General features: G+C 48.6%; 5 protein-coding genes across 5 annotated transcripts; 3 read left to right on the forward strand and 2 right to left on the reverse strand.

Annotated features, from left to right (window-relative positions):
• Positions 1 to 376: 376 nt before the first annotated feature.
• KVR01_010586 (uncharacterized protein) lies at positions 377 to 1,136 on the forward strand (the record flags this gene model as incomplete). Its single annotated transcript, XM_044783772.1, has 2 exons — positions 377 to 521; positions 610 to 1,136. 2 exons carry the CDS (start codon positions 377 to 379, stop codon positions 1,134 to 1,136), a joined length of 672 nt encoding a protein of 223 aa, XP_044640745.1.
• A 412-nt stretch (positions 1,137 to 1,548) lies between these two features.
• KVR01_010265 (uncharacterized protein) lies at positions 1,549 to 2,452 on the forward strand (the record flags this gene model as incomplete). The annotated part of the gene is made up of 3 exons (XM_044790689.1): positions 1,549 to 1,741; positions 1,802 to 1,960; positions 2,031 to 2,452. 3 exons carry the CDS (start codon positions 1,549 to 1,551, stop codon positions 2,450 to 2,452), a joined length of 774 nt encoding a protein of 257 aa, XP_044640424.1.
• Positions 2,453 to 7,400: 4,948 nt separating this feature from the next.
• Positions 7,401 to 8,572, forward strand: KVR01_010386 (uncharacterized protein). The gene is made up of 3 exons (XM_044788069.1): positions 7,401 to 7,718; positions 7,772 to 8,325; positions 8,407 to 8,572. Exons 1-3 carry the CDS (start codon positions 7,488 to 7,490, stop codon positions 8,480 to 8,482), a joined length of 861 nt encoding a protein of 286 aa, XP_044640545.1. The 5' UTR covers positions 7,401 to 7,487; the 3' UTR covers positions 8,483 to 8,572.
• A 90-nt stretch (positions 8,573 to 8,662) lies between these two features.
• Positions 8,663 to 10,048, reverse strand: KVR01_010281 (uncharacterized protein; the record flags this gene model as incomplete). Its single annotated transcript, XM_044789600.1, has 1 exon — positions 8,663 to 10,048. The coding sequence occupies one exon, from the start codon at positions 10,046 to 10,048 to the stop codon at positions 8,663 to 8,665; it is 1,386 nt and encodes a 461-aa protein (XP_044640440.1).
• Positions 10,049 to 10,508: 460 nt separating this feature from the next.
• Positions 10,509 to 13,324, reverse strand: KVR01_010167 (uncharacterized protein). The gene is made up of 10 exons (XM_044786600.1): positions 13,162 to 13,324; positions 13,069 to 13,106; positions 12,894 to 13,008; positions 12,738 to 12,835; positions 12,632 to 12,681; positions 12,224 to 12,518; positions 11,608 to 12,174; positions 11,177 to 11,555; positions 11,073 to 11,119; positions 10,509 to 11,012 (listed from the first exon to the last, which is right to left on the reverse strand). Exons 1-10 carry the CDS (start codon positions 13,196 to 13,198, stop codon positions 10,896 to 10,898), a joined length of 1,743 nt encoding a protein of 580 aa, XP_044640326.1. The 5' UTR covers positions 13,199 to 13,324; the 3' UTR covers positions 10,509 to 10,895.
• Positions 13,325 to 14,178: the final 854 nt, after the last annotated feature.

Below are 14,178 nucleotides of genomic sequence, written 5' to 3' on the forward strand. Positions count from 1 at the left end.
GGGATGGCGCGTCACGTTCGCGAGGGTGGGTGCCGAAGAGGTGCAGAATGCAGGGTGGGGGGTGGCGATCCAAGATGAGGAGGGTTGTACCCTTGGGCCCTCCAGCTCTCCCCGTCTTCAACCCCACCACGAGCTTGCTCACCACTGCTCGGATTACGCCATTTATCACCATGAAGTCATGCTCCTTTCCAGACGGTGCATAAGTACTGCAGTTGGCATCCTACATAGAAGACCCATCAGACCCCAATTGACCTGGTTCTCAGTTCTTCCTTCCACTGCACCCTCAAACGCCAACAAAAGACCCACTTCCAGTGTGTACTCGCCCTCAAAACCACCCACCAAGGACCTTATCTGCTCGGCTAACACCGTCACAGCCATGGCGCTCCCTCCCAAGCTCAAGGGCCACCGTCTGCTGTTCTTCAGCGACGACCCGGCTGCTCCGGCACCCACAGAGGCATCGGCAGCAGACCCCCTCCACACAATAGAGATTTACTTGGACTATGTCTGCCCTTTCTCAGCAAGTATGTGACCTGCTGTGCAACTACCAGTCGTATAGCTCCTCGTAGCACGCCCGCCTGGCAGCGTCATCCATGTACTCACACCGCACAGAGCTCTTCAACACCTTCCTCACATCTGTTGCTCCCAAGATCCGGGCGGACCCCAAGCTGGCAAGCAAGCTCCAGGTTATCTTCCGCCAGCAGGTCCAGCCTTGGCACCCGTCGTCAACATTGGTCCACGAGGCTGCTCTCGCCGTCAACAGGCTTGCCCCGTCCAAGTTCTGGACCTTCAGCGAGGCTCTCTTCAACGACCAGAAGTCGTACTTTGACGTCAATGTGGTCAACGAGCCGCGAAACGCCACCTACAAGCGCCTGGCTAAGCTCGCGGCGGATAGCACCGGTGTCAGCGCCGACGAGGTGTACAAGCTGCTGGCCATCCCCGAAAAGGCCACCGACGACGGCAGCCTGAACGTGGGAAACGACATAACAAACGACCTCAAGATCACCATCAGGATTGCCCGTCTGGTCGGGGTCCACGTCAGCCCCACTGTTATCTTCAACGGTGTGGTCAACAACGATATCAGTTCAGGATGGAGTGCCGATCAGTGGCTTGAGTACCTGCACAAAGTTATTGAATAGGCGGATGCCTGTGGTAGTACGAGACAAATTCGGCGGCGATTGGCCTCTGACAGCTCACGTATGAAATGATGCTAAAGTGTTTCCTACATCGTGCCCCTGCTCGGTTCCCAGGGTCGGCCCCCAAGTGCTCGGGTGGCCTTGATGTGCCAGTATGGTGCCCATGATACTGTTGTATGCAAGTTGCAAAGTATACATGGAAATTCCCCAGTCACGCTGCGTCTCAATTGAAATCCGATAATAGGAGTTGTGGAGCTTCCTGCTTGTTGGTTCTGTTCTTACTCTTCAGAAACTTGAGGCTGTGTAATTGGCAAGCCCAACTGCAACGATTTACAGTTAGGAGCTTGGGCCACCACAACTTTTCCATCACAGCTCAGCGCTCATTTCATCCTCCGACAACCATCTCAATCTCACCATGATCCGCTCAATATCCCTACAACGGGTCCAATTAAGGCCTCTAGTGACTAGGCTAGCCCCTCGGGGTAATTCAGCGCCGTCATGCTGTCCCCGATACCCTGTCGTCGCCCGTGCAGTATGCCGTGAGCAGTTCATCAGAAGGGCCTCATCCGCGCCGCCACCCGCCACGAAACCCAGGGGGCCCAAGTTTGGTGAGCGCGCACCAACACCTTCAACCCCTCGGGCTGCCAAGGCTGACCACAAGCATATAGAAATACCCCAGAGGATGATCGTCTACCACATGGGAACGCCTAGGATCATGTTCCTCGGCGCCCTGAAGCTGACAACAATCTTCTTGTTCGGCTTCTTCGCAGTGGTTATTATACCACCATTTGCATCCGCGGACGTGCCGCTTTGGAAACCCATCGGACGTGAGAGGCCCCTTTCAACAGGCAAATGCCTCAGATCCGCATGCCCACATCACTGACCCATCCTGCCTAGTGGCCGTCATCGGCAGCACACCCTTCCTGCTGATCTGGTACCTCACCTCGCCCATGGCGGTCTGGATCCACATGCGCCTGCCGGACAGATACCGCCGGTCCAAGCACGTGGCCGACATGTTCCTCAACGACCCGCCCGCCGATGCCGAGGTCGCCATCACCAACATGGGCGCCATGCTCAAGCCGCGGGTGAGCCACGTCAAGGTCTCGGACCTGAAGCCGGCGAGGAAGCGATTCGGGCTGGTCAACTACACGCGCGACACCACCGGGGAGAATGCGCAGCGCAAGTGGTGGATGTTCAGGGCGGTGGGCAACTTCAGGATTGAGGATGAGACCACGGGGTCTAAGTCGAAGTGGGCGTGGGATTCTCTGGCCAGGCGGATCAGGCAGAGGGCGGTGGAGGAGAAGACGAGGAGGTCATGATCTCCTTGTAATGGGGGATGCGTGTTCAGTAAGCACGCCCGGTATATGGGCTTGGGCAGGACGGTGGGGCTGGAGCTTCGCGACGATCGCTGTGCGAGTATGTGAAGCTTGTGTCCTGGTGTTTCGTTTGCATTGTGGTCTTAATCCATGAGCGTTTGGAGATGCCAAGTTCCTCGCGAACGTCGCCGCAAATAACATGAACAACGCCACCTTGTATCGAGGACCCCACACCGTATGAAGGCGCCATGTATGTCCCGGGACGTATGGGTAATAGAAGCGAAACCAGCAGATAGAGGACCCCACAGAGCGCAATAAAGGAGCACAAATGAGAATGCTCTCGGGCTGTTGAGAATTTCTTTTAGACTCAGAGTTGAGATTAGCAAGCCGGGGACTGGGCTCTTGACTTGGTTTCTGCTTTCCTTCTTCAGCCTGAACGGTTCTAATAGTGTCGTCCTCATAGTCTCGCTGATAAAGTCAATCATCTGGTCAGATTGAGTTTCCTTGTCAATCTCGGCCTCATTAATCCAAGCCTAGTCTACATATCCGTCATCTCGCAAAACGATCTGGGCCTCGGTGACCTTTTCTCCAGCCCAGTTCTCCTCACAGCGCAACAAGCACAAGTTTTATTCTTCGTCCATTCTCGCATTAGTGACCTCATCAATTGATTCCGTATTGTCGACCCGAGCTGGAAGACCGAGCCCGACAATGCAAGAGAGTCTCCGCGCCCGCGGCTGAGTTTCTTCCATAGCACGTACAGCATCATCAATCATGCTCTGGTCCACAACTTTATCCGCATTGCCTCCGGTGTTTCCCATTTCAGGGCAACCGAAGCGGCCCGTTTGAGGACCCCATGGACGGTCTTATTTCAGAAGATCGGAAATTCGCGCGGAAGACGACAGCCTACATGTGATTTTATGGATATCTGGTCGATCTTCGAGGAACACCTTCGGACAGATCAGGGGATCCGAAGTATTGGATGAGGTGGCGACCCAGCTTGGCGGTTGTTCAAATGTTGTTGCTGGCAGCCGAGTCCGGCGCTTGGTACCTAGGTACTCAGGGCGCTACGTTGACAGTTACAAATCAAGCGGTGCCATAGATTATTGACTCGTCCAGACTGACTATTGCGAGCCCTCTACGTAGCCGGGAAATGGTTTATTGGAGTGAGTCACCCATCCATTCAGGACTATGTTGGCGGACCTTGTTCATGTGACCAGAGGCTGACACACCCCCAGGGCACAAGCACCTCGTGGAAGCTCCATGTAGTCGAGCACACTGCAAGTGCAAGCCCGGGAACAGCGGTAGACCCCAGGGCAAAAAGCATTGCCCCCAAACCGGGCAAAAGAGAATCAGATGGTCCCGGAGAGGATCGAACTCGCGACCTTGGCATCACCGATGATTCCTCGTGTTGAGGAATTATTAGTACCACGCTCTAACCAGCTGAGCTACGGGACCATTTGTTGTTGAAATGGGACTGGAAATGAGAGATTTGAGGGTGGTGTGGGTGAAAATTTCTCACGAGTGGGCCGGATATTGGTGGGTGAGCCTCGGACGCAGACCGGCTAGCGCGGAGTTGCCGGCGGGTGGTCTGTGCGCTGCAGGGGACGGGCCGGGAACCTTAGTAGACACGGGCCGCCGCTTGAACGTGGAAGTTCTTGCGAGTGGTACCTGCCTGCTGAGGCACGTACTCAGCAAGGGAAGTGGAAAGCCATGGGCATCAGGAAAATAAATTCCCCCTACTGGTCGACTCCCTGGGTTGGAAGAGCACACTGCCTGAAAGTTTCTCCTGGGTATGACGCTGAGTTCTCTGGCGTTCGCACCACTTGCAGCGTTTGGCCTATTCATTTGCTGATCTGGGCAAGGTTTGGGAGGAGTATCTCATCAAGCGAGCCAAACAATAGTGCCTAGTCTACCAGAAAGCGGTATCAAGCATATACCGTATGTTCCATCTCAAAAGGACTGATCTTCGTCACATTTGGAATTCGATGAACGGATACCAAGTGCTAGAAACCAGAGTTGCTTAGAGGTTGGCTGTCACAGAAATCCCTTCTCTGCCGATCAGTTTTAGCACATGTGATTCTACTGTTTATTAGAAGTGAGTTAGCACTCGAGGACCAAGAGAGCTACCGGGAAGTCTGACTGTAAAAGATATCATTTATGGCTAATTGCGGAACTATATAGTTTCACTTCTATTTTATATATATCTAAGGATATATATAGCGCCTTTATATAGTAGTAAGTATTTAAAATTTAGTACTTAAAAAGAATATAATATTATTAATAATAGTTATAATATAATAAATATTTATAATTTTAACTTTATAATATATAAATAAGGTTAAAGAGTATTATTTTAATAATAATATTAATTAAAATATTATAAAAGAGTTATATAATAAAATTAAATTTAAAAATAGTTATTATATAAATAAATTATATTAAAGGAAGTTTAATTAAAAATTATTTCTTTAAATATATAATTATTAATTTTAAAAGAATTTAAGATAAAAAATAATTTATAATATATTACCTTTAAAACTTTTATAATAAAATATTAAAACTTTTAAAAAAGTTTTAAAAGTAATTTATAAAAATAAAGAAAAGTATAATAAATTTATCCTCTTTTAAGTTTATATTTTTATTATTAATAATTATTAACTTTTTAATAATATAAAAAAATATAATAAAAATAAAGAAAAGAGTAGATTTAAAGTTTCTTTTTAAAAGGATTATAAGAATATATATAAAGCTATTAAAGATTTTATATATAAATTTTAGACTATTAAGGAAGAAATAAGTAGTTAAATTAAAAGATAGTTATATAGTGTAAAGGAAAAATATAGTGTGGTTAAAGCTATTGCGGAACTATGTTCCGGATTTCTAGTGTAAATCTTAGACCTAATTTTCTAAGAATTTTAACACGTTCGCGGAGGCTCAAAATGCGAAATCCTCTCCATACCATCCACCCTTGGAAAGTGAAATCGAAGCGAGAGGGCGGTTTGAAGGCATGTCATAGGATCTTCCTCAGCACCATTGTCATGAACCAGGAGAAAAGCACCGTGCCATGCCTCATACCTCATGCACTGAGAATTTCACTTAATCCTTCACCTTGCAGACCGTCCCGTTATAAACCAACCTATACTACTAGCTTCACTCCTGTTGGATCCTGGCTGTCTCTGCCATTTAACTCTACTGGTATCATGTTCTTTAAATGCTGGGTATTTGAAAGTTTACCACTATGTGAAAAGACGGTACGCCTTTGGAATGTATACGGATTAAGATCGAAACCAGGCAGACATTTAATTTATTTGATTCTCTGTACTGCCCTCGAAATCAATATCCGTATCACCTGCGGCTGCGTTACCGCCTTTCCTGCCTTCTTGGACGCTTCCGCCTCTGGGTCTTTTGGCCCCCCGGTCGGAGATCTCTTGGCAAGGGCCTCCTAATTACACACCAGTCATGCTGCAGACCGGAGAGCCAAAATGGCGCCTAATGAAGTTCGCGGTTGGCGTAAAGGGCATTTCATATTCAGAGGGGGCATCGGACGGGCTGTATTGTTCGACCCGAGCAGGCAAAATCTGTGCAAGGAGTCCGCATAAGATTGGGACTTTCATATGTGATAATTTGACTACATTGAGGATACTTCGGTGACATATGGGAGCAGACGATTCAGGTGTTTCCAGCAATTACTAGTGGTTTCGTTTTTAATCCCTATATATATAAAATATACGTGGTGCCTTCATATAGTGGTAAATATTTAAGACTTAGCGTTTAAAGAAATATAGTATTAATAATAGTAAAAAGAGAATATAATATATTTATAGGTATATAGCTAAGCTTTATACTATATAAATAAGGTTAGAAGGTATTACTCCTAATAATATTATATTAAAATTATTAATATAAGTAGCTTAAGGGTTAATCTATTATAATAAGTTAATAAAGTAATTATATAGTGAGATTAAAATAGTCTTAAAATAGCTCCTATAAGAAGAAGAATTTTATAATATAAAACCTAATAAACTAACTCTTCTTTATTAATATACTTAATAGCTATTTAAATTTACTTTTATTAGATAAATTAAATATATTATAATTCTTATTTTAAATATATAACTATTAATAGAATAATAATATTATAATAATAAATCTATTTAAGAAAGCCTTTTATATAAATTTTATAAAAGATTAAAACTTTTAAAAAGTTAAGTAAAATTTATTTATTATATATTAGATAAATACTATATAAAGAAAGTAGAAGTTTAGATATTTAAGAATTAAATCTTCCTCCTTTAAATATACTACTTTATTATTAAGGATTTATTTACTTTTATATAATATATAAGGAATATAGTAGAAAAGGAAGCCTTATAAAGGAAGCTAATAACTCTATATATAAATAAGTTTAAGAGTATATATTAAGTAATTATTAATTTTATACTTAAAGTATAAGCTAATAGTTAGTTTAAAAGTTAAGAAGATAATGAATAAATAAATAGTTAAATAAAAAATACAATGTGGCTGAAGCCTTCCAGTAATTACTAAATAGAGCCTTGTGTAAAGAGTGCTGCTCTATTACCTATTTAAGTAGGTAGGAGATCAGTGCTGTATACAGTCTTGTTTGTGTGATAATAGGGGCGGGAATTCAATGGTGCTACCCCGGATCATCGGCTACAAACTCATACGAGGTAACATGTTATGCGCGACAGCGGAACGTGGCTGAATATGGCAGCTCAATACTGATCCCTCCCTCCCAAGACTTCAACGTCGCCATCGCGGTGGAGTCTTGGGGACCCCGGTCTGGGTCGCCAAGCACTTAGGGCCTCGTGTTCACGACAAGCACCACATGGTGGCAGTTCATTCTTCAATGGGGACCACAGCTTGGCTCCAACGAATGCATAAATACGCAGCATGGGTTCCCCTCTGACTGAACAGCGACATTTGATGGCGACTTGAACTTTTCTCAGAAAGATCAATCACCGACGGGGCGCGTACGATCTTTTCTTTTTGAAGCCGGCGAGAAAACGATCAAGGCAAAATGTTCAAGCATGCTGCTGCTGCTTCGGTAGCATTTCTCTCTTTGTTGAGTGTGCCCGTGCTGGCGCTGAATTGCCTCAACGATGACCTTGGTGTGGTGGAGCCGTTGAACGCTGCCCTCCCGGTGTACAGCAAGCGGCAAGATGCGGCTACTGCGGTCGACGTTTACTTCCATGTCACCAGCACGGAGGCAAACAAGGACAGAATCACAGACGACATCGTTGATGCCCAGGTAATAACACTCCTCCGGCTAAGCTCGGGTTCCACAGCTAATGAAGAAACCAGTGGGAGGTGCTGCAGTCTACCTTTCTTGACTACGGCTTCAACCTAACACTGGTCAATGTTTCGCGAATCGTTGATGATGTAGCCGGCAAGGGCTTCTACGCGGATGATAGCATCCTTATTCCCGACTTTGACGCATACCTCGCCTTCCGCACGGCAACACGACGAGGCGGCTACGACGCCCTCAACGTCTACTTCTTCTCGGACCTCAATGGCGGCATTAGTGGGCAGTGCAATTGGCCAACCGTCACCCAGGAAGGTACTGAGTACTTCTACCAGGATGGGTGCTGGTTGAATGGGGATTCAATGCCTGGCCTGAGCCGCAACGAGTCGACGCCTCCCAATAAGGGCCACGCTGCTCTCCACGAGGTTGGGCACTGGTTTGGGTTGATGCACACCTTCCATGGCAGGCCCTGTGAGCTTGGGAACGATCAGGTTGAAGATACGCCAGCGCAGGCAGGTTCAACTGTGGGCTGCCCCATTGGAAGAGACTCTTGCCCCGACTTGCCCGGCTTGGATCCGATCCACAACTTTATGGATTATTCAGACGATACTTGGTAAGTTCCTTGGCCATGAGACCAAACGCATGTGACAGAACATGAACATTACAATGACTAACAATACCTTTTGCTATATAGCACTAACGAGTTCACGCCTGGGCAAACGGAGCGAATGCACCAGCAATTCGACATTTACAGGAGGCCCGAAGCTTAGAAAGGTTCAGGTCAGATATTAGTGATCGATTGGGGTCTAATGACTTTATGTCCTAGGGGAGTCGACCAGTGGTGCTTCAGAAAGGAAGGAATCCATCCATTACTTGTGATTTCGATGTTTATTGAAAGTCAAAGTTGTGATACCAAAAAAGATTTTTTTTTTTTTTAATATGTTCGCACATCAAGTATCCTCCTCCAGCTCGTTCGCACTGAGATCAGGGGCGCTCGGGTGATACCCTTCAAAACTAGGATATCTAGTGGTCCGGGTTATAATAAGCGTAAAAGCCATGATGGCCTTATCTATGAAGGGCGACCTTTCGTCCCCCAAGAATTGGCGAACCGTGAGTTTACGAGGATTGTGGATAATGGGCCAAGTCGTCGGGTGATCTGTCGGCTCATCATACCAGGTCCGATCCGGGTCAATCCTAAGACGGGCCTCTTCAGCAGCTAATGCCACGCCGCTGAGGGGCACTCTAGCTCTGGCGAGGCTCGCCGCGGGGACATCAACCGCACTCTCGCCCGGGCCAGCGAGGCCATCCTGTAAGAGATGGACATTCTTCTCCGCAGGATAATCGTCCCGGGTCGACGTGGTGTCGGCACCGCCAGCGAGCAGGGCGAAAACAACCTGCAGGCGGTTCATGGACAGCAAACATGGATTGGCTGCGTTAGCCAGGACTGTGGCCTGCTCCAAGGGCTGAAGATTGTCCACCCTCTGGTTCACATCCTCCTCGCCCATAAGGATCAGGAGGTGCACCATGTCCGCCTCGCCCCTTTGGACGGCTGACCCCAGGACTGGGTTGACGCCGACTTGGCGCAAGTAGACCATGATCTCCTCCACGCGGGCCTCTGGCGAGCGATCCCGCGGCGATCCACTGGGAAATGCCACCACGTAAGCGTCGACGACGCACCGGATCACGTCGCTGTGGGCTTCTCGGAAATCGGCCTCGCGGCCAACCCGCAGCACCACCCACTCCAGGAGCGATAGTCCGGTCCTGTTGGCCGCGTTCCTCCGCCCCTCAGCTTCGAGGATGAATGCGTCTACTTTGCCTGCTAGGAAGCGCTCAGGTGATGCCAGAACCAAGTTGAAGACCCCTCCGGCGTCGAGATTGCTGATTATGTTGATGAGCAACTCTGCAGGCATTTCGGCCAAAGACGTGGACCCTGCCACTTCCAACTCTTCTATGCCCTCTTCTGCCCTTTCCACTTCCTCTACGTCTCCTACGTCCCCTTCGTCATTTTTTCTCTTGCGCTTTCTGGCCCTGTAGCTACTAGGGGGGGGCTCATCGAGTTCAGCTTCGCTGCTCTCCTCATCACTGCCGTCGTCATCGGACCCAGCATCCTCCTCGTCAGAATCATATTCGTCGTCGGAGCTTTCGGGAGTGTGCCTGGTATCATTATAGATCCTGAGCCCATTGGCACGTAGTCTAAGGTAAAGGTCATATTTGAGGCCACTGGCGGGGATATTTGCCTCCCGGAGCTGTCGTCGTATGCCGGACGCCGTAGCTGCGATGAAATAAGGGAGGTCTTCACGCGGGACAGACTCTTCGTTCTTGGCGCGTGAGGGCATTGCGTATGAGTATTTGATGAGAGGAATGATTATGGTGGCGGCGTCGATTTGTTAATGAGATTTGAGACCCGTAAGTATCATTGCATCTGAGTATGATAACTCGTACGGACGTTCCAGGACCTGAGAATTTCCTGGATTGCATCTGTTTGAACCAATACGCAACAAAGCCTTGTTGAGCTTTTCTTGTTGATAAAAGGGGCCGCGAGTATTGATGAGTGTGAACTCAGCCGTTTTATTGTCATCGCTTCGCCGCTTTGTTCCTTCGAGTCCCATTTCGCAACACCAGCATTCCTTTGTCTGCATACGAGTCGAGTCCATTTGAGACAGTTCAATTTCGATTGCCCGCATTCGGCGACATATCGAAAAAAAATGTTTCCTCAAGCACATACCAATCCACATAGCTGTTTGCCTCATGCGTCCAAATTACCTAGGTACGACTTGCAGTAGAATGGCGTAGGTATGCTCAAAAATGCATACGTATATTTACTTGCGTAGTCTGTCCTTTCTATATACCTGTGCCGTTCCTAGCAGCGCTTGTCCAAATGCCATGCAAAAAACAACCAAGATAGATATGCATTGCACCCAAGTTGCTCGTAACGCCCAGGTGCCGGGGTCTGCTGGTCCTTACATAGTAGACCACAATAACACGACGCCGGCGAGCCCTCAGAGCATTTAGTCAAGAGACCGATGCACGGTTTGGAAATCTAGTCATCTACGGACTGTGCCCATTCCAAAATGTAACCTGTGATATAACGCCAATGTGTATCCCCTTGCCGTAATCAACGCCGCTGCAACAAATTTGATTTGACCCATTCCCCCAGCCTCTACCCTGGTACGGAAGCGTGCTTCAGAAATGATGAGAACCATTCACACCGTTGGTGAGCTTCATGGAATGCGCAAGTCCCTCTTTCAGGACCTTTTCGAGAACCCCAGCACTGGCGGCAATGAAGCCAAGGTAAGGTTTCTGTGTGGTTAAGTTAGAAACACTGTACATCGTGAGAATAGGACTGTTACTGGAACTTACGCTTGGGTTGAGCACCTTGGACTGGTACTCGGCATGGAATTGTGTGCCTTTCAAGACGTTAGCAATTATTTGAGAATAAAAGGGTCACAAGAAAGACTGCTTACCAACAAAGTATGGGTGATCCTTAAGCTCGAAGATCTCCATACGCTGACCTGTCTCGTCCTTGCCGACGAAATGCAAGCCAGCAGTCTCCAGACGGTGGATGTACTCAGGGTTGATTTCGTAGCGGTGACGGTGCCTCTCCTCGATTTCCAGACCGCCACCGTACAGTGAACGGATCTTGGCCCAGTCGCTGCCCTCCTGGAAGATCGTCTTCCTGGATCCAAGACGCATGGTGCCTCCCATGTTGTTCTTGTCGAGCTCCGGCATTGAAACAACGACACAGTCCTTGGCCAAGGAGTGGAACTCCTCCGAATTGGCCTCGGTCATGCCACATACGTCGCGAGCGTACTGGATAGCAGCAGTTTGGAAGCCCAGGCAAACCTATACAACTGTTAGTCGTGGATGTAAAGGGGATGTTCTAAGGGCGACGCACTCCCAGGAATGGCGTGCCATTCTCCCTCGCAAATTTAGAAGCCAGCATCATGCCCTCCGTGCCGCGGGTTCCGAAACCTCCCGGGACGATAACGCCCGAGGCGGTACGTACTGCGTGCCAGGCCTCGTTGTACTTCTCCTCATCCGTTGACTTTGCCTGGGCCTCAAGGTGCTCGGCATCAACCCAGATGAGGTTGAGCTTCCGTCTCAAATGCATCGAAGAGTGTTCCAGAGACTTGACTACAGACAAGTAGGCGTCGTGTGTTTCCACGTACTTGCCCACCAGTGCAATATCGATAGTGGCTTCGTGCTGCTGAGTGACCACAAACTTCCACGTTTCCCAGAGCTCGGCGCCGGTGGACACACTTGCAGGCGCGACAGTCAGAGCGTCCAAGTTGAGCCTGGTGCGGAGAAGAGGGATGATCTTCTGTTCCTCGAGGAGCAAAGGGACCTGGTAGACGGTAGGCATGTCCCGGACGACAAGGATCTGATCGAGCTCGACCTGGCAATGTAGTGCCAGCTTCGCGACAGTGGATTCTGCGAGAGGTTGTTCACACCGGCATGCAACCTTGATCATCGTTAGCAACGTTGGGACCGCAGGAGCCGTGGTAACATACAAGGTCGGGAATGAGACCGTAGCTGCGGACAGACTTGACCGCGTGTTGGGTAGGCTTCGTCTTCTGTTCTCCATGGATGGTGGGAACATATGAGACATGGATGTTCATGAAGTTCCTGGGTCCGGCTTCATGGCGCAGTTGGGTCAGTGCCTCCACGAAAGGCATGCTCTCGATATCGCCGACAGTGCCTCCTAGCTCGATGATGCACACGTCCGGTTCCTCGCTCGATCCGTCGACAGGGACCTTGGCGACGCGCTTAATCCAGTCCTTGATGGCATTTGTGACGTGGGGAACGCTGGTAAAGTCAGCCAGCTTGCCAGGAGTGATGATCCGAGGCTAGGGTGAGAGGCTCGTGGACACGAATTCCCGTTGCACGCGAGCGGACAGGGGTATTTGATGAGCACATACATCTGGACGGTCTTTCCGAGGTAGTCGCCTCGACGCTCCTTTTGGATGACCTAGATAATGACGGTCAGAGGAGTTGAGGAGCACAGGTGCATCGGGGCCTCATTACATGTTGGTAGATCTTGCCGGTGGTGATATTGTTATCGCCGGCCAGGGTCAAAGCGAGGTACCTCTCGTAGTTCCCGAGATCCAAATCGACTTCGGAACCTGGATCGAAGTCTCAGTACGAAGCCAATTCATTGGAGGTGGCGTTTGCGTCACGGACCTGACTGCAGGACAAAACATTCGCCGTGCTCGGCAGGGGCCATCAGGCCTGCATCGACGGACACATAGGGGTCAATCTTGACGCAGCTGACCCTCAATCCAAGTGTCTTGAGAAGCTGTTGAAGGTCCTATCAGAATCTCCTATGCTAAGATGGCTGAGCTCATAGCAAACGAACCAGACCGGTGGACGAGGCGATGATGCCCTTCCCCACGCCTAATGGCCAGTGTTAGCGATCGCCTTGTCAAAGGAGGGAGGGGTCGGACGGTACCAGAGATCACTCCGCCGGAAACAAGGACGTAACGCATCTTGGAACGCCGCGATGCTATACTGATGGACGTACTACAGATGAAATGTCAAGGTGTTAAAGAACAAACAATTTGTTTATGGCCGTCAAAGGGGGATTGATGATGATGACTGGGCAAAGATTTTCGAAACGCGGTCGCGTTCCTCTGAAAAAAATCCCAGAAGAGGTCGCGGGGTCCTGTCAGGGTGCCTTATCGATAAGAATGACTCGGAGGGACAAAGACAAGGTACCTTCCCTGTCAAGTCACATTGAGGGCGCGCCCCACGATAAAGCTAGCATGAGCCACCCAGCACCCAGCACTCAGTTACCCATACACCCTGTCACTGCAATCACATGTGCGTTTTGGTGATGCAGGTACAGTCTTGAACACTAACTGCTTGGCAATCTTACCCCCTGGGCACTCAACACACCAATGTTCGTCAACAACAAACTGGAGTCTCCTCTCACAAACCCCAACAAGCAATTGGGGTTTGTCTGGTTTTCTAGAGCTCACATCAAATCAAGATGATGGAGCCACTACAAATTTGCTGCCATTGTGCTTCAGACCATCAATACGTCATCTTCGGGCAGTCCAAGATTGGTTACAGTCCCGTTCGAGAAGTACAGCAGAGCCGCTCTGATGGTTGAGAAATTAGGCTGCAACCTCTGGAATCAGCAGAGAGAGACAACTCTCAGCCCGAGGAAGCTTGCTTTTCCATAGCTCACTCAGATTGATCTACCATGTAGCTGTATTCAGCCTAGGGCAATTACAAGCAATAAATCTGTGCTCTTGATATTTTATGACTTCAAAGTGGAAATAATAAAGTCCTGCATGTGATCCATGGAGACAAGGACACACCAAAGGGCCTGGTGAATGAATTACTCTGACAGATTCCACAATGGCATTTTCTGAGAGAATGAAGACTGTCATCTGCTCCATCACACTGTTCTGAACTTGAGAAGGCAATTGACACTCACCTGCTTCAACTACCATGCCCCTGA

This window comes from Diaporthe batatas (genome assembly GCF_019321695.1).
Source record: "Diaporthe batatas strain CRI 302-4 chromosome Unknown Contig00013, whole genome shotgun sequence".
Taxonomy (NCBI): domain Eukaryota; kingdom Fungi; phylum Ascomycota; class Sordariomycetes; order Diaporthales; family Diaporthaceae; genus Diaporthe; species Diaporthe batatas.